Source organism: Triticum dicoccoides, chromosome 2B (assembly GCF_002162155.2).
Source record: "Triticum dicoccoides isolate Atlit2015 ecotype Zavitan chromosome 2B, WEW_v2.0, whole genome shotgun sequence".
Taxonomy (NCBI): Eukaryota; Viridiplantae; Streptophyta; class Magnoliopsida; order Poales; family Poaceae; genus Triticum; species Triticum dicoccoides.
Window position 1 is genome coordinate 376,419,181 of NC_041383.1, and position 24,636 is coordinate 376,443,816.

Sequence of the window (24,636 nt, forward strand, 5' to 3'; positions counted from 1 at the left end):
TCCCCAAGTTCGACGGCACAACACCATATTTGTGGTTGGATCGCTGCCTCGCCTACTTCGAGCTCTACAAAGTGGCGTCACACCACTGGGTGGCCACCGCGGCGCTCTACATCGATGGCCAAGCCGCGCACTAGTCGCAAGCGTTCCGGCAAACGCACCGCAACATCACGTGGGAGCTCTTCACCGCTGCGATCCTGGAGGAATTCGGCTCGGACGAGTTCGGGGTGGTTATGCACAAGCTGCTCCAACTCCGACAGACGGGCACCGTCACCGAGTACCGCGCGACGTTCGACGAACAAATGTACCACTTGCTGGCGCTGGACCCGTCCATCAACACCAAGTTCTCCATCACGCAGTTCTTGATGGGATTGAAGGACGAGCTCCGTGCCGCAGTTCGCCTTCACACGTCGTCGGGCATCACGTGCGCCTTGGTGCTGGCATGGATACAAGAGGAGGAGCTGGGCACGACCAGAGCACGCCCGCGCATAACACCCTTAGGACGGCCTCCACCGACGCCTGCACCACAGCAGCAACCACAAGCCGCGGCACCCGCTCGCGCTCAAGGGGACGAATACACGCGCGAGCAACAACTCTGCGACTTCCGCCACGCCAACAACCTGTGTTTCAAGTGCGACGACCGCTACTCGCGTGAGCACTGCTGCGCACCGCCCGCACAGCTACTCACCATCCACGTCGGGGATCACGGCGAGGTCCTCTCCGACGACACCATTCACGCGCTGGAACTCCTGGACGACCCCGGCCCCAGGCCCCCGCCACCAACTCCGGCCGCGGACGGGCCGGAGTGTTGCCCCCTATCGTCTCAGGCACTCGACGGCAGAGACTCGGCAACAACCATTCGACTGCGTGCCCTGGTGGGAAATCAAGTGATGCTGCTGCTTCTCGACTCCGGCAGCACACACAGCTTTGTGAGCAAAGTCCTTCATCGACCGCCTCGGCCCGACAACCGAGGAGATGCCGCACGTGGACGTGCGCGTTGCCAACGGCGACCATCTCACCTGCAACCGCATCATTCCCGAGCTCAAGTGGTGGATGCATGGGCAGACATTTGCCACGCCCATGCGCAAGCTCGACATCGGCGCGTACGACGGCATTTTGGGCATGGACTGGCTCGCCTAGCACAGTCGACTTGCCACTGGCAAGATAAGTGGGTCAAGTTCACGCACGACGGCGAGGAGGTTATGCTCTGCGGTGCGCCAACCAAGGCCTCTACCACACTCAAGGCGGTCAAGCCCGACGAGCTGCGCAAGATGATTGCGGGCAACGATGTCTGGGCCATGGCCATGGTGGATACGTGCGGGCGCGCTCCGCCGCGGCGACGCAAGTGTGCCAGCCAGACGCCCCTCAACGATCTGCTGGAAAAATTCGCCAACGTCTTCGCAGCTCCACAAGGCCTGCCCCCACACCGCCAGTACGACCACGCTGTCACCTTGGTGGAGGGCGCGGTCCCCACGAACACGCGTCCTTACCATTACTCGTCGCTCCAGAATGACGAGATCGAGCGGCAAGTCAAGGAAATGCTCGACGCCGGCGTGATCACGCACAGCGTCAGCCCGTATGCAGCCCCGGTGCTCCTGGTCAAGACAAAGGACGGGACGTGGAGATTCCGCGTCGACTACCGTCGTCTGAATGACGCGACGATCAAAAACAAGTTCCCACTGCCGATCATCGATGAGCTCCTCGACGAGCTGGCGGGCACAACTGTCTTCACCAAGCTGGATCTCCGCGCCGGGTACCATCAAATTCGCATGCGCGAAGAGGACAAAGCCAAGACCGCATTCAAGACTCACCACAGGTATTTCCAGTTCAGGGTCATGCCGTTCGGGCTGGTGAACGCTCCGGTCACCTTCCAATGCCTCATGAATGCTATCTTCAGTAAGTACGTGCACAAATTCGTGATCATCTTTCTTGATGACATCCTTGTCTTCAGTGAAACGATGGAGGAACACATCGAACATCTTCGGATTGTCTTCGAGCTCCTCCGTGCGCACCAGCTGTTCGTCAAGGAGAGCAAGTGCAGTTTCGCCTGCGACCACATCGACTACCTTGGGCACGTGATCTCCAAGGAGGGCGTCGCCGATGATAAGGAGAATACTCGGGCCATGGAGCAGTGTCCAACACCGACAAACGCCACCGAGCTGCGCGGCTTCCTGGGGCTCACCGGCTACTACCGGAAATTCGTGCTGCACTACGGCATCCTCGCCAAGCCCCTCACGTAGCTCCTCACAAAAAAGGGCTTCACTTGGAGCGAGCAAGCACAAGCAGCGTTCGACACACTCAAGACGGCGATGACGACAACGCCGGTGCTTGCCCTGCCCAACTTCGACAAGTCGTTCTCCATCGAGACCGATGCGTGCGACACTGGCGTCAGGGACGTGCTCGTTCAGGAAGGCCACTACATCGTGTTCTTCAGCAAGGCGCTCGGCGTGCGCAACCAGAAGCTCTCGACGTACGAGAAGAAGTTCTTGGTGGTGATGATGGTGATCGACAAGTGGCGCCCCTACTTGCAGCTCGGCCCCTTCGAAATACTCACTGACCACAAGTCGCTCTGCAACCTGGGGGATCAGCACTTGGAGACGGAGTTGCAGTGCAAGGCCATGGCAAAACTTGTCGGGCTGCAATTCCGATTCCAGTATAAGCGCGGACTGGATAACGGCGCCGCCGACGCCCTGTCCCGTGTGGGCAAGCAGCTTGACCTGGATTCAGGAGGTGCTCAACTCCTACTCCACCGACCCGGACGCTCAGGAGCGACTGCGAAAGCTCGCCATCACCAGCCCGAACGAAGACGGCTACGAGCTGCACCACGGCGTCATCCGTCGCAGCGGCCGCCTGTGGATCGGCGCCAACACCGTACTCAGCACCAAGCTCATCGCCGTGCTCCACAACAGCGCGGTCGGCGGCTACTCCACCGCCATGGCAACGTACCAGCGTGTGCGCAAACACTTCGAGTGGCGCGGCCTCAAGCGCGACACCGAGGAATTCGTGCAGCAGTGCGTGACGTGCCAGCATGCCAAGCATGATCACTCCAAGACGGCGGGGCTCCTGGCGCCCCTGCCAATTTTGACAGCTCACTGAGAGGAGCTCACGATGGATTTCGTGGAGGGGCTGCTGCCATCGGAAGGCTTCGACACGATCATGGTCGTCGTGGATCGCTTCACCAAGTTTGCCCACTTCATCCCCTTGCGCCACCCCTTCCACGCGCCGCAGGTGGCACGCGTGTTCTGGGACAACGTGGTCAAGCTACACGGCGTGCCGGCATCGATCGTTTCCGACCGCGACAAGGTGTTCACCAGCAATCTCTGGCGGGAGTTGCTCGTCGGCGCCAGCACAAAGTTGCTCTACTCAATAGCCTACCACCCGCAAACGGACGGGCAGAGCGAGCGCGTGAACCAGTGCATGGAGATGTACCTCCGATGCACCGTCCACGACACTCCGTGCAAATGGCGACGCTGGCTGCCCATGGTGGAGTTCTGGTACAACTCCACCTTCCATTCATCGCTCAATTGCACACCGTTCAAGGCGCTATACGGCAAGGAGGCCAACTTGGGAGCGATGACGACCTGGCCTGACGACGCTCCGCCTGGTGACGACATGGACCGGGCAGCGCACAGGGCGCACATCCGCGCACAACTGGAGCGTGCCCAGCAGCGCTTCAAGAAGCAGGCCAACGGCAATCGCAGGGAGCGCCAGTTCCAGGTGGGCGAGAAGGTGCTTCTGAAGCTGCAGCTCTATGTTCAGCAATCCGTCGTCAGCCGCCCCTGCGCCAAGCTCGCCTACAAGTTCTTCGGACCGTACACCGTCATCGAGAAGATCGGGCTCTTGGCGTACAAGCTCGACCTGCCAGCGTCCAGCCGTGTGCACCCGATCTTCCATGTTTCCCAACTGAAGCCATTCACGCCAGACTACACACCGGTGTACGCGGAGCTGCCGCGGGTGCCAGACCTGTCCGTGGCGAGCACGGTACCAACGCGCATCCTGGAGCGACGCATGTTGAAAAGAGGCAACACGGCCATCATGCAGATCAAGGTGCAACGGGGGAACAGCTCACCGCCGGCCACCATCTGGAAAGACTGCGAGGTACTCCGGCAACGCTTTCCAGAATGTCTCATTTGGGAGGACGACGAAGCAAGCACTCAAGAGGAGGCTCACTCTCAAGGGGGAGGATGTCACACCTGGCCACTAGCAAGCACTCAAGAGGAGGCTCACTCTCAAGGGGGAGGATGTCACACCTGGCCACTTGTCCAGTGTGACGTGGCATGGATCAGGCCCTACCTGTAAGTGTGAGCTAGCGAGTGAGAGGAGAGGGTTTAAAAAGAGCCAGCCGTCTGTGGCAGAGGGCATGCGATGTGACAGACTGTAATCCTCACCCAATCCTTCCTCTCTAAGCAAGTTCTTCCTCTCCAAGTCTCTCTCTCTACCTCACCTACTCCTCCGATCCCCTTCCCCCTTCCTGGTTCGTTACAGTACTGTGCAGGTACGCGAGGCTCTTGAGAAAAGTTGGTAATAATGAACTCTGCCTGCCGGGAGATGATGAGCTCTTTCGGCAGGGCGACGCCCAGGAGAGCAATTCCGATCCAGTTACAACAGAAGCAAACACTCCTGACTTTCTTATTCCTCCATCTTGTAACAGACATGATCATCGTTTAATAAAGGTTGCCAAAGTTAAAATAAAAAAAGCAGGGCAAAAAATGAAAGCCAGGAGAAGCTTTGAACTTTATTCGACACAAGGAACCTACAGTTAACAGAAACGGACTGTACACTTGAATGTACATTGCAACGGGAGGGTGAGCCTAAACAAGATGACTAACTCTTCCGGGATTGAGGCCAGGCCGCGGCAGCTCATCCTAGACCTGTGGCTTCATGATCCTCACGGTGGTGTAGAAACGCTTGAAGTCCTTCATCGCTTGTTCCTCGATCTGGATCGAGCGGATGGAGGACGGGGTGTCAGTCTCTGGCTTAAACCAGCGGTTGGGAACGTTGTCCTTCACGCCAACAACCTCTGGCGCTGCGCCCAGGGATGGTATGGCAAAGCCTGATGTCCGGGTTTTCGGACTGTGGGAGACAACGCCGTGGTGCCGTTTCTCCTGCTCAAAAGCCAGTTGGTTTTCAATCAGAGGCTGCACTTTGTTATATTGCTGTAAGAAAATACATATCAATTTAACATTTGGTAACATGAAGTCAACCTGCTGCATCTGTATGTCCCTGAGTGAAGGCCGTGATAGGTTGGGTGAGGTAGCTGAAGATGACCAAGGAGGTGTGCTCTTATCCCCTTCGTGAGCAGGAACAGCACGAGCAGGTGTAACAGATATTGGACTTGAACACGCATCAGGCATAAATGAAGAAAGCCGCAAAAGCCCAGCACTGTCAGGTGAATCCTCGTTGCGGTCTTTTGCTTTCGTCGTCATCAGCTCGTTAGTTTTCGACCTCTGCTCGCTTTGAATATCACGAAGGGAAGCAGGTCCCTTCGTTATCTTAGCTCCACCCCAGGCAGGTCCTTCTTGCTTTGGTGTCACAGGCACAGCAGGAGTAGGCAAGCTTAGCTTTGAGGTGTCATCAAGAGCACCACTCAAAAACAATGACAAGCCACCTTTCTTGTTCTTCTTCTTTGATGAAGTTAGCCGGGAAGCTTTGTCCCCTAATGGACAAAAGATGGCTTTTGTGTTACTCGAAGTGCCATCATCAGATGGTTTGACTGGTTCCTGCTTGAATATATAAATTTATTAATGCTGTTGCTTCATTTAACATAATAGATAAATAAAAGAACACATCCATAATGAACAAAACGATGATTAAAGCAAAGAAACTATAAAGAAATGCCTACATAAATAGGATCAATTTATGTTTGTGACATGTTTTACCCCATTTAAGAAAAAATCCTCAATTTTACTCCATGTAACAATCATTTGTTAGTTTTTACCCCTTCTGATTTTTGATGCGTCATGACCATGGTCCAGCCACAGTGAGAGGGAAGGGTACGACCCGTCAATCATGAAGTCTGGCGTCAGGATCTTGAGGTTCTCCAGCAGCAAAGACAAGTCCCCGATGCCGCTCCGCCGGCACCTGGGTACCCACCGTCCGACAAGCCGGTGAACAGGTTCACGGGCCTGGTGACCTCAAAGTAGGCGGCGTTCTTGCCAACAACACTCAGGTCAGATCACCAGGATGTTGCCCATAATCAGAGCCAGGCCGCCTCACGAGCTCCGTGCCGTGGGAGCGGCGACATCGATGCAATGGAGGCTGGGGATGGAGACAAGGCACAGCCGGTCATGCCTGCGATGTGGAGGACGGAGCCACAGTCAAGCCGGTGACACTGTCCGTAAAGCCACTCTGAGGTGGCGCCGAGGACGGAGATACGGCCACACCACCAGGGAACTGCGGGAGGCGGCACTCAGCCTCCGCTCACAATGGGGAGTAGGACACGCAGTGGACTACGACGCGGAGTCGCCACCGGATGCCACCACACTTCTCACCACCAGATGCCGCCATCGTAGGATGCCACGTCCTGGATCAAGTGCATCTGCCTCCAAAGGGAGTCGAATCGACTGCAACAGCCGCCGAAGCTGGTGATCTGGGCAGATAGGAGGGGGAACCAGACCTCACCAGATCTGGGTGGTGGCCTCCGCTCTGCTCCCATGCACTGAACATGGCCTTAGTAGCCTCGCCTCACTGCACGTGTTGTGGTGTTGTGGCTGGGCAGGAACCGCCTTTTCAGCGTCTCCATCCTGTAGGCCCTCACACCGCTTTCCGGCCAACGCCTTTGCAGGTAAACCTCCAGCGGGAGCCCCTTCTTCCCGTCCCGCCAGCACCCAGGATGAGCCCGAGTACAACGTGCCTGGGAACAACAAGAAGGGCAAGCTCTCTGGCACGGCACCGCTGGCATTGTCGTGAGAGTTGTGGTCTTTGCACTGCTCCAGCTGGCCGACATCGTGTTTTACTACAACAGGTCCCGGCGGCAGCAACGCGGCACGCGCGAGGGACCAAAGGGCACAGCTGTGGTGGCGGCTCAAGAAAGAGGTGCTCCGTCGGCATCCAGCGATGATGGTGTCACAGGCATGGCATCCTTGCCAAAGCACTGGCACACCCGGGTCATCGGCGGTGGGCACTGGGGGTGAGCCAAACCGACAGATGTTTGTGGGGAAGGGCGCGAGGTACAGCGTGGAGGACCTCGTGTTCGTGCATGTGTTAGTGTGGTTGGACAAAACCAAAACAAACCTGACCTAAGAAAACCGGTTGGCCAGATTAATCAGTCTATGTGGCATCCAAGTCAGCGCTGAAATGTGGGGCGACGAGAATTTCTGTTAGATGGGGTATAATCTGTTACAAATCTGAAACTTAGGAGTAAAAATTGGAATTATAACTCATAAAAGAAAGAAACAAGATATTCTGCATTATCAAATACTTAGCCTCCCACAGAAGCAACACTCAGAACAGGTACCAGAAGAATAAAGTTTCGCACGGCCTCTCACCACTAGGTATCGAGAAAAGCAAAGGTGCAAAACTTAGTCAAACAAACCCAAGACACGGCCAAGCATACATAAAAAAACTGCTAGTAGCTAGGGTCACGGATAAACACGACCAGTCCAAAATTATACCACTGGTCACCAGTAAGGCCGGTGCAGCCAGATTTTTTTCCAAAACCCGAAGTTGGAGGTTATTGGAATTTTCTCATTTTTGTGGACTAGTTACAAAATGATATAGAGAAGGACTAAATATTGAATTATAGATGAATAGAGATGAAAGTGTAGGTTACACTTCCACAGAAATCAAAATTTCAAATGTAGGACACCAATCCTTTTATTTTCGACCGTATGGTCTTTAAGATGGGTAGAAGATTTTTCACTGGCTAGGAATACAGGCACGAGACTGAGACCAACACGGAAAGAACCAAAGAAAATGAACATTATCGGTATCATAAGATAGAAGAGCGCAAACCTTTTCTGAAGAGCCATGGGTTGGTATCACGTCTGGAAGCTCCTTAATGTGGTTTTGCTCCTTGTCCTCGTGCTTTATAGAGGTAATATCAGATTGTGCTGCCTGCTTGATTTTCTTCTTCTGTTTCTTAGAACCCTCACATTTTTTGTTTGGCACATAAACTGAAGGTCTTGAAAATGCTTCTGTTGGAAAGCCAAGCTCTGCAAGTTCACTTTCAAGGGAAGCCCTAGACTCGAGCTTTGCTAGCTGTTGATCATCAAGCTGATGACCATCCAGTTGTTTAGCCTCGAGCATCTCAATCTGCTGCAGTTTCTTGCGAATTGCCCTGATCTGTTTGGAGACAGCTTGCTCAGCACTGCTTTCTTTCTGAAGGAAGTTACCATAACCTGACATTCCATACAACTTTGATGCAGGCTTCTGACTGTCCCTGAGCCTAGGGAATCCTCCTGCATTATCTCCCTCTGCATCGCTATCAATGACAGCAGGATAAGTAGCTGTCATTGTGGGAAGACGGCGGTGACTCCAGGGCTCCGAGGATTTTTCATCCAGCAATCTCTCTAAATTTGCAAGAATTTCAGGAGAAGCATTCATAATTGAAGGAGCTGCCACTGTGAAGATGTAATCAAGGTTGCGAATAGCTGTATCCTGCATCGCATTGCACAGCAGAGTACCAGAAATCACTATATGAAAATTAATTAGGCATGGACAAAGGATGAATGCATATCAGTATGTGGTAACAACTGTATAATGCATGTGAGCTGCAGCACACCAATGTATTACCTCACAGTGCTTCTTGAGCTCTTTGGCTTCCAAGGAATCAGCAACTTCAAGAAGTTGTATAGCATTCTTTGGCTCCATTATATGCTGAATTGCAACTTTCTCACAGAGGCTCTTCAGACTGGGTATGCCTTTGCTCATTTCACTGTTGGTTACAGATAGATCAGTTTCAGGCTTGACATCAGTAAACAATATGTCTTCATCCAACTCTTCCATCACACCACTCCATTCTGATGAGGGCTTTTTGCTTTGGATTTTGGGTTTGGGTGGATACTCAGGATGGTAAATACTAGAAAGCACAAGCATATGTGTTTCACCAACACAAACTGATGATGCTCGCTTAACACCATTCACTCGAGTAAATACTGGAGTTTCATCCTTACGTTTCTTTGCATCACACATGAAAACATCACCAGTTGATGTAGCCAGTGCAGTCCAGTACTTTCCAGCTGAGATGCTCACTACATTCCGTCCACACATAGAGAATATCTGTGCAGAAACGGTTTAAATATAAGCATGAAACACATAACATAGCTTGAAAGATGACCTTGTGAGATGTAATAACCAAACCTGTTGACATCTTAAGTCCAGATCCGATGAATTCCAGTAAAAAAGAGCACCATCGGCCGTTAGAGCAGTACTGTGCATCACTCCAGCTGCCACAGAGATCACCTGAAGTCGCTCCATACGATGAAACTTCACGTTTGCATTTCCACCCTTCTTAAGACATCTAGCTATTACAACACGGCGAGGGGTCACGAGGCGATGACCCCAAGTGAACACCTGCAAAAGAGGGTGACATCAGCAGGTCTGAGGTCTGTTAATTTTCTTGGTGTTATTCGAACCGATTTTAACTTACCTCACCATCAGCCCCAAACACTAACGTATGATATTTTGCTGCAGATACACCTTTAAAAACTTTTCCTTTCAAATACTCTACCATTCTTGGAATGCAATTGGATGCCGAGTTTGAAGTGCCATAGCCTAGCTGGCCCTCCTTATTGGAACCCCATGTGAACACTTCGCCAGTATCGGCAACTGCTGCTGAGTGCTTGTTTGCAGCGGCTACTGCAATTATCCTTTGCTTGAGTGAACTAACACGCCTTGGTGTTGGTTGGGTATCGACAGAAGGGTAACCAAGCTGACCCTCTGCATCGTCCATAGCATTTTGTTATAGGCCATAAGCACACTGTAAATTTATGTTGCTGGAGACACATACACATTCGCACATACCTCTGTTTGATCCCCAGGTAAACAATTCCCCAGCTGATGTAGCAATCACTGTGTGATGTTTCGCAGCAGCCACAACATTCACCTTTTTACGGCCTAATCCGACTGTCACTAGGCGAGGGGTAATCACAGCTGTCGTCTGGCCACTGCAATAAAATGGTAGTTGTAGCAACACAAAATAAATTTTACCAATAGCATTAGAAATGAGATTTTTAACATCGAAAGGCCCGAGACATTAGTGCTCAACTACTGTTGAAAAATGTTAGCGACTTTACTCTTCATTGGCACATTTGAATATACTAGTAAGGTACATGTGCATTGCATGTGGGAGCTTAGATAACCGAAGTACGAACGAATATCGACATACCACACAACATGTAAGTTTGGAGTCATATATGCATGACGTATAGGATGTAGATTTAATTCTCGTAGTTCATCACATTGGAAATCAAATTATAGCTACAAAATAATCGAAAGACTGCATGGTATATACTACACAAAACTGATGTGAAATATATCCAGCACATTTATTTTTAATCATCTTGTACTGCAGTTTTGAGTAGTTAGTGTTGTATCTTCAAGGCCAAACAGACTTTATGAAGGTGACATGGCCTTGAATTATAAAATCATAAAACAAAATTGAATGGCAATTTGTTTAGAAGAAATCACTTTGGGGAACTAAAGTAAGGAAGGGTCTAAAACAAATGAGAAGTGCTTATAATTTGAAGTGAATCGTAGACCATCAGGTAAAAAGGAATGGTAACTCATTTAGAAGAAAAAAGTTAAGAGGGTTAAAGTATGGAAAATTCTAGAACAAATAAGTGCTTGTGTTTTGAGGTTTGTGCATTCTCTGCAAAGAACTTACCACAAAGTCATGTGGAGATAACCATTTTCAACCTTTCTACAAAAAGTGTTTTATTAGATACTGCATGACTGCTTACCTCTGAATATCCGGATGTCCGAGACGACCACCTCGACCAAATCCCCAAGTGTATAATTCACCATCAGAACTGACTGCTACACTATGGAACTTTGATGCAGCAACAGTTTTGATGTATGACCCATGCAAGGCATCTACTTTGCAAGGTAGTTTTTGTATGTGGGCATTGCCAGTTCCCAGTTGATAGTTTGTTCCACTTCCCCAACTGAAGACTTCCGTTGCAACTAAAATGGAAAAAGGTAAGGAGGATTTGTAAGCGCATACTAAAGAAATTTCCAGAAGGTCATAATCACGCCAGTACCAAAGCACTGAACACAATTAGAGACAAATTAACTGTCTCCCAAAACAGAAGAGAGGCATGCTACCTGAATTGGGAGAATCCCCATTAGCCTGTGATACAGGGCCAGAGAGAAGATCAATAGGTGTACGACCCTTGGTGTCCTCCAAATTGAGGGATGCACCAAACTGTAGAAGAACACCAGCAATGCACAAGTGGCCAAAATGAAGTGCTCTGTGAAGGCTGCTCCAACCGGATTCTCCATCCTGCAAAAATGGAATTTGGTGGGAATTTACAAAAAATAGTGTGATACTTAATAATGGAACAAAATTGCATTTAGCAAGTAAAGAGCAAACAGATTATATACTTCAAATTCACACCAATGTGGGCGTTGAAGGATATGTTTTTCTCAATGAAGAACATATTTTACGATTAGCCTTTGGTATCTGGATACAAGTTTTCCTCTGCCAATGCATATAATTTGTAGAATGCCCAATAGCAACCCAGCAGTTCGATAAATGGAGGCAAGTGCTTTAATGAAAAGGAGACAATAAGAAAATTTATAAATGAAGACAAAGGTGGTGCATACCCTTGCATCTGGATTAGCACCAGCATCTAGGAGCCGCCTGACGATTGGAAGGTGATTTCTCCATGTCGCAAGGTGGAGGGCACCAAGGCCAAATGCATTTCTACCATCAATGCTTCCACCGTTCTTTTTTATCAAGGCCAAAGCAGATTCCACTTCAGCTATTGACCCTTGTTTTGAAACAAGACACAAATCCTTCACAGAGCATCCAGTACAAGGTCTGCGCGTGCCAGCTTGCTTCGGTGCGCCTGGCGGAGATACTGAAGGCTCCATGGCACTTCTCAATTACACGAGTATCTATTGGGTTGTTGAGACAAATCAGTACTCCGTCACATCAATATCAGAAAATGACATTTGTTTAGTTTAAAATGTCATGGTACCTAGAAAGGCAGGTCCACTGCTGAACTGCTTGCATGCCACAGGTATTTTCCACAGCAGCAACACTATTTTGGTACCGTTTGACTAATCGGTAGTAAGTTAATCTTAATCCTAAATAAAAAGTCTAGTATCGTTACAGTTTTATCTCTGCAAGGAGAACTGGCAGAAAACTTGGATGATTATCATCTCCACTCTCTAAGACTGCTATCCTAAACTAGCCAAGTAACATAGGACAGCATGGCACTAGATCTTCATCCTGAGTCCAATTATTTTATTAGAGTTCCATGAGGTTAGGATGCTATTCCATGTCCAAATGGGATGCTAGATAAAGAAGCATCCATAGAATAGAGATCAACCTGCATAGTAAAATGAACATAAATTAGTAGAAGGACATAATGCAGAAACTACGACAGTAGATCAGTCAAAATGATAAAACGGACTAATTAAGATACAAGACGGATTTAAAAATGGCATCGATTAGTAGCAAACAGCCAAAATAATAGTGAGTGAGATTGCTAACTAGCAATTCTAACCAATGTTTGATGAAAAAGAGGCCAGCATCAAAAAGGCATTTGCGTTAAAGTCTAGAGTGCAATAGCAGGACTACTTGGGCATATGCGAACTTATATTTGTATTAGAGAAGTCAGCTGGCCAAAAAAAAACTTGGAAAATATGTAGCTAACACGATATAGAAAATGATCATCACATCATAGTAAAATTACAATCTAGCACATAGATTTCTCAGCCTACAGGTGACCAGGTGGCCATTTTAGAGTTCCTCTGTCATATTTCATATGGTAGAACACTAGAGCTACTTTTTGGCCATCAGCATTTTTCTTAATCAAGTTGCAAACAAATATGTTACCAGGTTGTGTAATGATCTGATTTACCAAGCAATTGGATAGCATCTAATCATCTGATTTACCAAACATAGCAACAGACTGTCCACTATTATGTGGCAGAGAACTTCTGTTTTTCAAGATAAGCATAGAAACCCAAAACTCAAAACTGAGCTTCATACTGAACTAGAAAAGGAAGATGCCAGTTTATATACCTATAAGAGTATATTGATCTAGACTTCAGGTAGTAACAATGATCCAGACAAAAAAATTGTATACACTGCACAAGCAATTAAAAAAAATCTGTCTAACAGCCCGTAAGGTCTAGATTATATTTCAAGTAACTGGTTCGACACAATTAATGTTCGATCATTTTTATGGAAGTAATATTGGAATGACCGGCTAAAATATATAAAACGGTGTAGCAATTGATCAACGGCAGAAAAACAAAACAAAAATGTGATCCGCACAGAAAGGATATTCCAACCACGAGGAACAGCAGATGCTTTTGCATTGCCTAAGGAGAGAGTCAAGCAAAACTAACAGGAAACACATAAGAGAAACATATAACATTAACTGCACCAAACGAAGCGGAAGCCATCAAACTTTTCCCAAAAATACGTGATTTATTAGAGAGCTAGACGGGAATTCTCACTGGAAACAAATCAACAGCAATTACACCCGTACAAATCTAAAATGAAATCCATCCTTTCGTACAGAAACAATAGGAGTAACCGATCAAAAACCAAGCATTACCCGCTGCAAATACTGGCGCACAAGTCGGATCAAACAACCGGAGCGGAACGGCATTGCGCCGAGCAACCGCCGGGGGCATCCTTGTCTACACCCAACAACCGGATCTACGACCAGACGAAATCGCGCATAGCACCACAGAAACGAGATCCAACCCATGCCTCATACACGAGAATCCAGTGAGGGAGAATGAAAACGGAAGAATCCACAACTGACCTTGGATTGGATTGGATTGGACTCCCCGTCAAGAACACATGCTGTCCTATGTCCTCTCTCTCTCTCTCTCTCTCTCTCTCTCCCCGGGAGGGCTGCGTTTATGTGGGAGGGAGGGAGGGAGGGGATCCCGGCGTGGAATATGCTCCGGTTAGTTCGGGCGCAGGAGGGGGAGGAACCGCCCTCTCTCGTTTCTCTCTCTTTGGTTTCCTGGCGTGCGTGGTCTCTCTCTCTCTCTGAGGTGGGGAGAGAGAGCGATGAGATAAAATACGTGGTGATCTCACGAGAAAAAGTGAGCCGTGAACGAGTTTGCCAGTTTTTAGAGCATTTTAGCAGACTTTTAAATCGCTGACCCGTAAAATAACCTCCGGTTTACGGTTTTGAGCGAAAAAATGACCCGAACAGAAATCTTAATTAGGTTTGACCTGTAAAAAAATTAAGGGACGTGGTAAAATCCCTCCCTCTGACCCGCGAAAACACAGCCGCCGTTGACGCCATGTATCCCGCGAAAGCGGTTGGTGGGGAGGGACATTCCAGTGCGCGTGCTCCCCACATCTCTTCCCGCAACCGCCTGCCACCGTCGCCGCCACCCATCGCCTGCGATTCCGGCCATTCCCGCCAGTGGAATCATGCCGCCCGCCCCGGATCCGAAGAACCGAGCCACTGCAACATCACCGCTGCCCCGGATCAACCGCCTCGAGCCGCCGCCCTCCTCGGATTCGCCGAGCCGCCGCCGATCGTTCCCCTCCCCGGATTCACCGAGCCACCATCGATCGCCGCCGCCCCGGTGAGCCCCTTTCCTTCCCCTTGTAGCTTGGCCGCAAAATTTTCGTTGATGCGAGCTTCGATGCAGTTTTTTAGATGGATTTGAGCCCGTGCGAGCAATTTTTGCTCCAGGATTCGTCCTCGTCCGACGACTCAGGTGTGGAATCGATGCTCGAGCGCCATTGTCAGCAGATGGTCGTGGCGGTTTGATAACCCACAAGTATTGGGAATTGTTTGTAGCCTTCTTCGATAAATAAGAATGTCGAACCCAACGAGGAGCTAAAGGTAGAACAAATATTCCCTCAAGTTCTATCGACCACCTATACAATTTTATGCACACTTGACGTTTGCTTTAGCCAGAATAAGTATGAAACTATTTTGCAAGAATAAAACTATGAGTATTTTGCGAGAATAAAACTATGAATAAATTGCAATGTAATAAAAGTGGATAGCTTTTGTCAACAAGAAAGTCATTTGTCCCTGGGCAATCGATAACAAGTACCGATAATCATTCTTGCAGTTTACATTAGGGAGAGGTGTGAGCTAGCATACTTTCTCTACTCAGATCATATGCACTTATGATTGGACCCTTAGCAAGCATCCGCAACTACTAAAAATAATTAAGGTCGTGAAACCCAACCATATCATTAAGTATCAAGTCCGCTTTACTCTCATACGCAATAACCTACCTATCCGCGTTTAGGCTGCTATCACCCTGCAACACCGACAATAAGCAAATCATGAACATATTGCAACACCATACAACGGGGGCCCCTCCATTTGCGCGACACGGAGGGCACTATAGGACAACACCATAAATAAAATATACAATCATACCAACCAAGATCATGATTAACCCATAGGACAAAAACAGATCTACTCAAACATCATAGGATAACCATAGATCATTGGGAAATAATATATGGAGTTGAGCATCATGTTTAAGTAGATATTACAACAGGGAGAAGGGGTGTTACACCGCTGCATAGAGGGGAGAAAGTTGGTGTTGACAGAAGCAAAATTGTTGATGTAGATCACCGTCATGACCCTTGCCCCGACGGCACTCCGGCGCCACTGGGAGAGAGGGGGAGAGATCCCCCCTCCTTGTTCTTCTTCCTTGGCCTCCCCCTAGATGGGAGGAGAGTTTCCCCTCTGGTCCATGGCCTCCATGGCGGTGGAGGGGTCGGAGCCCCTCCGAGATTGGATCCCTTTCTCTGTTCTCTTCTGTTTCGTGTTCCCCAAATCTGGCCCTTCACGGTTTCTTATTTCCCAGAGATCCGTAACTCCGATTGCGCTGAAATTTTTACATGATTTTTTCCATTATTTATCTTTCTTGCACCAGAAGAAGGACCCCAACCGACTTTCAAGGAGGGCATAAGACACCTGGGCACGCCAGGTGGTGCCCGGCGCGCCCTGGTGGGTTGTGGTCACTGTGGGCCCCCGTTTGCGTTGATTCCAAGTCCCAAAGATCACATATATTCCAAAATAATTCTTCATAAATTTTTATCGCGTTTGGACTTCGTTTGATATGGATTTCTGCGAAACAAAAAATATGCAACAAACAGGAACTGGCATTGGGCACTGGATCAATAGGTTAGTCCAATAAATCATATAAAATGTTGCCAAAAATATGTGAAAGTTGTATAATATTGGCATGGAATAATAAAAATTATAGATACAACGGACCCAAGCTTAATACCTACTCGTCCTCGAGTAGGTAAATGATAAAAAAGATAATTTTTGATGTGGAATGCTACCTAGCATAAACTTGATCATATGTCTAGTCATGGCATGAATATTAAGACATAAGTGATTCAAAGCAACAATCTATAATTTGACATAAAGACATCAATACCCAGACATCCCAACAAACAATCATGTCTTTCAAAATATCAACGCTAAATAAAGCTATCCCTACAAAATGATATAGTCTTGTCATGCTCTGTCTTCTTAACACAAAGTATTTATTATGCACAACCCCGAGGACAAGCCGAACAATTGGTTCATACTTTTTAACGCGCTTCAGCTTTTTCAACCCTCGCGCAATACATGAGCGCAAGCCATGGACATAGCACTATGGGTGGAATAGATTATGTTGATAGGGGTAAATATAAAGAAGACAAAAAGGTAAGAAAGTCTCACATCGACGCGGTTAACCAACGGGCTATGGAGATGCCCATCAATTGATATCAATGCGAGGAGTAGGGATTGCCATGTAACGAATGCACCAAGTGCTATAAGTGTATGAAAGCTCAATATGAAAACTAAGTGGGTGTGCATCTAATCCTATAATGAAATTTCCCACTAGTATACGAAAGTGACAACATAGGATACTCTCCATATGAAAAACATGGTGCTACTTTGAAGCACAAGTGTGGAACTAGCATGCCCCTTCTCTCTTTTTTGTTTTCTTTTTTTTCTTTTTCTTTTTCTTTTTCTTTTTTCTTTTTCTTTTTCTTTTTTTCCTCTCATTGTCCGGAGTCTCATCCCGACTTGTGGGGGAATCGTAGTCTCCATCATTCTTTCCTCACTGGGGTAATGCTCTAGAAATGAATAATGATGATCATCACACTTCTATTTAATTTACTTATAACTCAAAAGAAATAAAAATTACAACTCGATATCTAGAACAAAATATGACTCTATATGAATGCTTCTAGCAGCGTACCAGGATGTGCAATGATCTAGCATAACAACAATATTAAAAAACGGACAAGCCATGGAAATATCATGCTAGCTATCTTACGATCATGCAAAGCAATATGGCAATGAATGCTCAAGTCATCAAAATGGAAGCGATGGAAGTTCCACGACAAGATATCTCGAAATGGCTATGGAAGGGCCATAATAGGTAGGTATGGTGGCTATTTTGAGGATGATATAATAAGGCTTATGTGTGATAGAGTGTATCATACCCACGGGGTTTGGATGCATCGGCGAAGTTTGCACCAACTCTCGAGGTGAGAAGGGCAATGCACGATACCGTAGAGGCTAGCAAACCGTGGAAAGGTAAGAGTGCGTATAATCCATGGAGTCACATTAGTCATAAAGAACTCATATACTTATTGCAAAAGTTTATTAGCCCTCGAAGCGAAGTACTGCTACGCATGCCCCTAGGGGGGTAGATTGGTAGGAAAAGACCATCGCTCGTCCCCGACCGCCACTCATAAGGAAGACAATCAATAATAAATCATGCTCCAACTTCATAGCATAATGAGAGACTTTACGTGCATGCTTCGGGAATCACAAACCTTAACACCAACTAGTTGACCCGTTGCGCCAAATGGCACAGAGACCCGCTAAAGCCATGTTGTCAATGAAAATAGTTTCATTTTGCAAGAACATATTCGATACTAGTAGTAGAAAGCCCATGTGTTAAACCATGCTATATTGAAAATATCTCTATCATGTTACAAAATCTGAGTTTGAAAAAAATTGTATAACCCGGTGCGCCATAAAACATATTTGTATAACATGACTCGTTGCGCCAAATGGCTCCCATTTCAAACCATGTGCCTGTTAAAAGTATTTGCATTTTTCACTAACTGTGTTTGAGCAAATAGACACGGTAAGAACTTAGTAAAAGTTTAATTGATTGTGTGCTTAAGCTTACACAAAAGGCAAGATGGCAACAACAGAGTACAATTGTATCATGTGCAACAGCAGCCAAAATTAGTTAGCTAATAAATTGTTTGAAGGGAACAAAACATTTCAGAGTGGTTTATCCCACATCTCATTCTCCTCGAAAATGAGCCCAAGCGGCCATCAACTAAAATACAAATGTTTTGATACAACAATGGTAAGAGAAATGAGTAACCATCAAAGAAATAAAACATTTAAATTGGATTTTCTTAACCATGGAGGAGAGTTGCATGTAAACTTTATAGAAGAAGGCCAACGTCAAGGAACATCCTACTCTCAGTTCTGGTCATCAGTCCGGGTAATCAACTCCTAACCAACGCCTTCTTTATCCTTTCATACAAGAACTCAAACAGGTCTCCCTTCCCTTCAACGGGGATATCAATCTCAGGATTCAAGCAACAGTCAACATCTCGGCTGCTCAAAGTGGCATGAAAAGTAATGTCGCCCGTGCTCCTGCTCATAAGTATGACAAGACCGATGCCATTCACAGCTCTCGCAACCTCCACATGTGCCGCGTTGATCGCCTGCTGAACAATCTAGAAAGAGCCTACACACTGCACTCGATAACGCAGTTCAACATATGAAACTAAGCAACTAATCTACGAAAAACGTCCGCTTGGCTATTTGGCATCCAACCATAAAAAGGTAAACTCACCAGTGAGAAAAAGAACAACATGGGGCTTCATGGATCATGACCTTGCTACTCCTCATGCATCATCTCCATTGGATAGTTTTTTTTTCTGAACTACTGCATGAGGGACCTGGAAGAAAGCAAGTCAAAAATAGAGGGACCTGGAAGAAAGCAAGACAAAAATATAACTCAATAAATGAAGACTGCATTTTCCAGTAAATTGAGGCCTAGTCTAGAAAAAGAGCCAAGGCTTGAGGCAGCAACTAATATGTACAGAATGAAGGGAGCTATCAAAAGTGACCCAAAAAGGAGAAGGGGAGATGATTGATAACTGAAAACAAACACTGAGATTTGTAATTTTTGAACTCAAATTGAAATAGTAGGCTAGCTAAGATTCAAATATTATTAGCTCCACAATACTCCTATATGCAACATCTGGATAAATAACCCATAGGATAATCAAGAACAAGTTGGTTTGCCATATAAGAAGCACCACCAGGGTTACTAACGCCATCATGACTCCAGCTTCAGCAACGCCTAGTTTTTGTAGAGAAAAGTATGAGATGTTTGCTTTGCTGAGAATAAAGAACATCATATGCAATGTCCATAGTGAAATGGAGCTGTAACTGGCCATCAGTAGATTATTACACAACACAGGAAGTATGTTACAACATGGAAAAAAGCTGAAAAGCGTTGTTAAATAGGTTACTAAAGATATATATTATAGATGCTTAAACAAGATGATGATGTAAAGTTCCTAAAGATAAAAGCATGGACTATATGCATTGGCAATATTGTCCGTACTCCTAAAGAGGTGTCGATTATTTTGAAAGCAACCAAGAACCATTGCCTGCCGTCCTGCCCTATGCAAGAGAAGGTCGAAGATATAGGTTGGCTGGCAATAAAAATAGTAGTCAGAACAGAACTTGTGCTTTGCAAATATAAAATTTTACTAAAACAGGGGAACAACAAATGGATAATTATTTAAAATGCAGCTTGTCTGATAATAACCTAGACATGATGATTATTGATGCCATCTGAACATCTTATCTGGTACAGAAGCATAAAACATGCTTTCTACAACAAGTGGATGCTTCTTTAAATATGCAACTTGTCTCTAAAACGTCTTGTATTTATGAACAGAGGGAGTATTAACTGATCATAGCAAACACTTTAGATCCAATAATGAAAGAGTTCCTAATTGGACTTAAGAGGTGTAACAGTTAGATTACATGAGGACCGATATTTTCAGCAAGCTCTGTCAACAAAATTCTGTCGTACCTTTATGTAGTAGCTTGCTATGACCAGAACCAGTTGGACCATCGCAAGGCTCTGCAATCCATCGCACTACTCGTGTCGTGGATGATCTGGAAACACAGGAACGCGTGTGTGTTCGACCATGTAAACCCCTCGCTCGATGAGCTCTGGACAAGATCAGAGATGAGGCCAGATGTTGGGCAAAGGCCCGGGCTCAAGTGCTCAGGGTCGTTTTGCCACCATCCTGGGATTTCCATTGATCTCTGCTGGCCCTGTAACCTTGTCTCCTAGGAGGATGTAACTATACTCTACCTTTCCAATGCAATGAAGCACAAAGGTCCTTCGCGTTTTCTCGAAAAGAAAAAAAAATCTCTGGTCCAGAAGTTCAAAGAAATATTAAATTCTTTAATGGCATGGACACACTGCACATAACCTTCATAACAGAGGGAGTATTAACGGATCGAAGCACTGTAACAGGAGAACCACATATCAAGTGGTCATCAACTTAAGGTTGTATTTACTGAGCATTATATGCCTTCCTATTAAGAAAGCTTTCGATGAACAACATGACGGTGAGGCACCTCGCCACTGGTTGTACCGAGCTTTTGACAAATAGGACGACAGGGAGGCATGGTGCTACTAATAGGATATAAACATGTAGCACACTGTAGAAGAAAAATAACCACAGAGGTGACTAACTGAAGAAACCTTGACAATGAAAAAAGAATTACTGCAACAAAAGAAACATTTCTAACCATTTGAAGTGTGGTACTGTTTATATGAACAAGAAGGATCACCAAAGAAAACAGCAGGTCAAGAAACAAAACCAAAAAACTATAGGCCTGGTTAGACCTCAGGTACAGATGGAAAATCTCTATACAATATTTCCCTCCTTTCAGGCTACAATTCTTAACATGGCACAATGGAGGAACGCAACACATTCAGGCATCCAATAGCTCCAAAGTGCGCGCAGAATTATATTAAAGACTGGAGGCTACTGATTGTCAAATTTTTTATTTTTCCATGGCCTGTGAAAATCTATTATAGTGTAGTGTCACATTGTTGGTACATAAAAGGATGCTGCAATAATGAGAAGAGAAATATATTTTGGGACTGCTAGATGGATAAATCTTGATTTGAAATGTTAGTAGCGAATTCGTTCTTTTGCTCATGATGTGATTTCTTTTGCTAGGACAAATTAATCCTGGTAGAGTAGCAGATGTGTGCGGTTTGCCTATAATAAATTAGGCCTGAACCTGCACTATATATATATAGCACTACAAATAATGTATGAAACTGATATTCCTTTCAAAAGATTTTTGTGCGTTATGTCTCTTCTTCTACTTGATTTGTTCTACATTTTTGTACCGTCGTAAAATTATTTCTCTGCTATTTGATTAGGCTCGGTTAGTGACTCGTCTCAGGCATTTTCAACAAGCAGGAGCATTTGTTAGCGTCTACCATGAGGAGGTGACCAGTACACGAGCAACTGGATACCACAGGAGGAGGTGTAGACAGATGAACATAATAATCAGGTCGACCTGACCATAACAACCTTTTGGCCACCAATATTTCGCATCAAACATCAGCAAACTCTACAAATAGACATATCAGAAAGTTCTTCTATTCAGTTACATAATCTAGAAAGGTTAAATCAAGTCATAGAAGCTCACCTTACATAATGAATAGCATCCACCGTGTAGCTTTATCAAGGGTATTGTTCGACTGAGAACCAGAAAATCTAAAATGATAAGCATAATCAAATTTGTAGATAAGCACCAATAGTTCTGAGGAACCCAAAACTTCCAATACCCGAACAATCCAAACAGCAACAAAATAGCAAATGGCCATTAGTCAACAAATGTCAAGTACTGAAAGGCCTAATTTTGTTGAAATTTCTGCCATGATTAAATAGAACATTTGATTAGCATATTTAGCAAAAATTGGAATTGTCCAGGAACAGTAAGTATGTATGACAGCTAACAAATGTAAGATTTCACAGATATGTTTTTTAATAACAATTCAGGGTTATGATTCATTGTGCGGAAGGTGGACATACTTGTGGAAAATATGATCCAATAAGTCTGTACTAACCTACTGTAGAGCAAATATTTCATCAAGGTGTCACCTCCCTGAATTGAAACCCAAAACACTTGTGCAACATGGCCTTTTACAATGGCTGAAATAATTATTAGCACAAACAGAGTTCAGATGTTACATGTTACAGAAGCCAATGTTACATGTTACTGAAGCCTTTAGCTTGAGGAACTGTTCTGTTATAGGTATATAAATCCTCACCAGTGAAGGTCATCGTTTGTTGAACCTAGCAAATGCTTTTTTTTTCTTTTTTTCTGAATTTCAGGTCTGAGCACCAAATCCGATTTTCCAATGTTAAAGAATCTGCAAGCAAATCATCATAGTTTTCAGTTTTCCACAAAAGTGACATGGAATCATTTACATGATTTTTTTTGGATATGAAGCAGTGAAGAAAGTGAACACAAAATTTAACCAAATTCTTACCATATGTACTCAGAACCAACCAGACCGCTGAGAAAGAATGCAGAGACACAACAAGTCGAAAACACACTGATACTGGCAAGTAAAAGAACCTCTTAAATGCTTGTCAACTCAAAGCCATGGGAAGATGCAATTTCACATTGATCATCACCCCACAGGACTCAAATGTACAATGGCACAACATATGTACATAAGCAACTTTAGCCTACAGGGAACCTCCAGATCCTTTACATAAAATGGCAAAACATATGTATATAAGCACATTTAGCCTACGGAACCTTTACTTCCCTAGAGATGTGATATCTAACACGATAATTATTTAGACAAGAGTGGTTGTTCCTGGCCCAACTTTCTCTCGCCTCTCCATTCCTGCCAGCGTGTGGCAAGATTCACGAATTAGGTCTCCATTGATTGATCACCTTCTGCAGGCCCTCTCATATATCAAACTAAAAGTTGTAAAAGACAAAACAAAGAAAAAAAAACAGTATCCTAATTTGGGAACTTGAATCTGGAACAGGTGAAACCAAGTAAGGAATCATCCTACCAGAGATTCCTCATGGAGTTCCTCTTGCTGCCACCGCTTGACCCGATATGTCTCCTACTTTCTTCATCCTAGCATCCTAGATGTGCGGCTCAATTGAAACACAAAACCATCAAGCGACCTCTCTTGCCACACGCCATGAAAAGCACACCCTACGTTGACAACGCCAGATTAAGGAAAGCTCAGAATTTAGCCAAAATAAACACATCGATTGAGAGCACAAGATTCACAACAGATCAACGTACATGTAAGAAAAACTAAACACACCGATTGAGAGCACAAGATTCACAACAGATCAATGTACATTTAAGAAAAACTAAACACCAATTTTTCTCTCGAGATCAACATAACAAAGTATCAAAACGCATTCTTCCAGCCATTAAGTAAACTATTGTAATATGGTACACATGCTTAATCCCCCATGAAGAAATTTACCTTCAGTACGACATTACAAAAAAGCCGCCATCGATCACGACACTGCTTATCTTCTTCAAGAGGTATAGCGCCTCTGCCTCGCTCACGCTAACTGCAACACGCACAGAAACCCAGCCCAGTTCAGGTCAATTAAATTCAGCCCCAGCAGAAAACAAGCCCCACCTACCATAGGCTATGCAGCAGGAGCGAACGGTCCACACCAGCCGCAGGACGCACGTCCCACCCGCGGCGCGTGCGGAGCGGTTGGGCAAACCCTCGCACGGTCGATGCAGGAGTCAGCGCAGATCCTCTGTCACGCACACAAAAGGTAATCAACACACAGACTTGTGGGACCAGAAGTGAGTAAGGACCACCGAACAGTCAGCGAAATAGACATCCATCGGCATCCTCACAGCAGAAATGAACAGCCCAACGCCCGGCGCCAAACGCGCGACGTGCATGCGGTGCGCAAGGACAGGTTTGTCCCGCACTTCCAAACGGCTCACCCAGCCAGTAGACAAAAACAACAGCCAAGTCAAAACGCACAATGTATATTAAACGTCCGAGATAAGCTCAAAGACCAGATTGACCAACATCCAACGACCACAAGTGAATGAAATCGAGGGAGCGTCCTAGAGCCAAGTTGGCTAGGGTCCTTATAGGTTAGAATATTCTTACTAACCACAACCGTTTACTAGTACCTCCCATATATTCCATCTATATACCACAAAACTATTGCAAGGAATCAAACATATCATATTCAGTGATCCATAAGTTTTATGTAGGATTTCATGACTAACCATGTAAATGTCCAATTCCTTTTGACTCTCTAAATAGATATAAGTGAAGCATGAGAGTTTAATTCTTTCTACAAAATATCATGCTCTAATAAATATAAGTGAAGCAAAAGAGCATTATACAGATAA

At 45.8% G+C, this 24,636-nt stretch overlaps 1 protein-coding gene across 1 annotated transcript; it reads right to left on the minus strand.

Annotated features, from left to right (window-relative positions):
• Nucleotides 1-4,596: 4,596 nt before the first annotated feature.
• Nucleotides 4,597-14,166, minus strand: LOC119363736. The gene is made up of 12 exons (XM_037629106.1): nt 13,947-14,166; nt 12,141-12,494; nt 11,764-12,057; nt 11,263-11,440; nt 10,899-11,121; nt 9,961-10,103; nt 9,587-9,876; nt 9,298-9,510; nt 8,731-9,216; nt 7,951-8,595; nt 5,202-5,717; nt 4,597-5,102 (listed from the first exon to the last, which is right to left on the minus strand). Exons 3-12 carry the CDS (start codon nt 12,031-12,033, stop codon nt 4,863-4,865), a joined length of 3,204 nt encoding a protein of 1,067 aa, XP_037485003.1. The 5' UTR covers nt 12,034-12,057; nt 12,141-12,494; nt 13,947-14,166; the 3' UTR covers nt 4,597-4,862.
• Between the last annotated feature and the right edge of the window lie 10,470 nt (nt 14,167-24,636).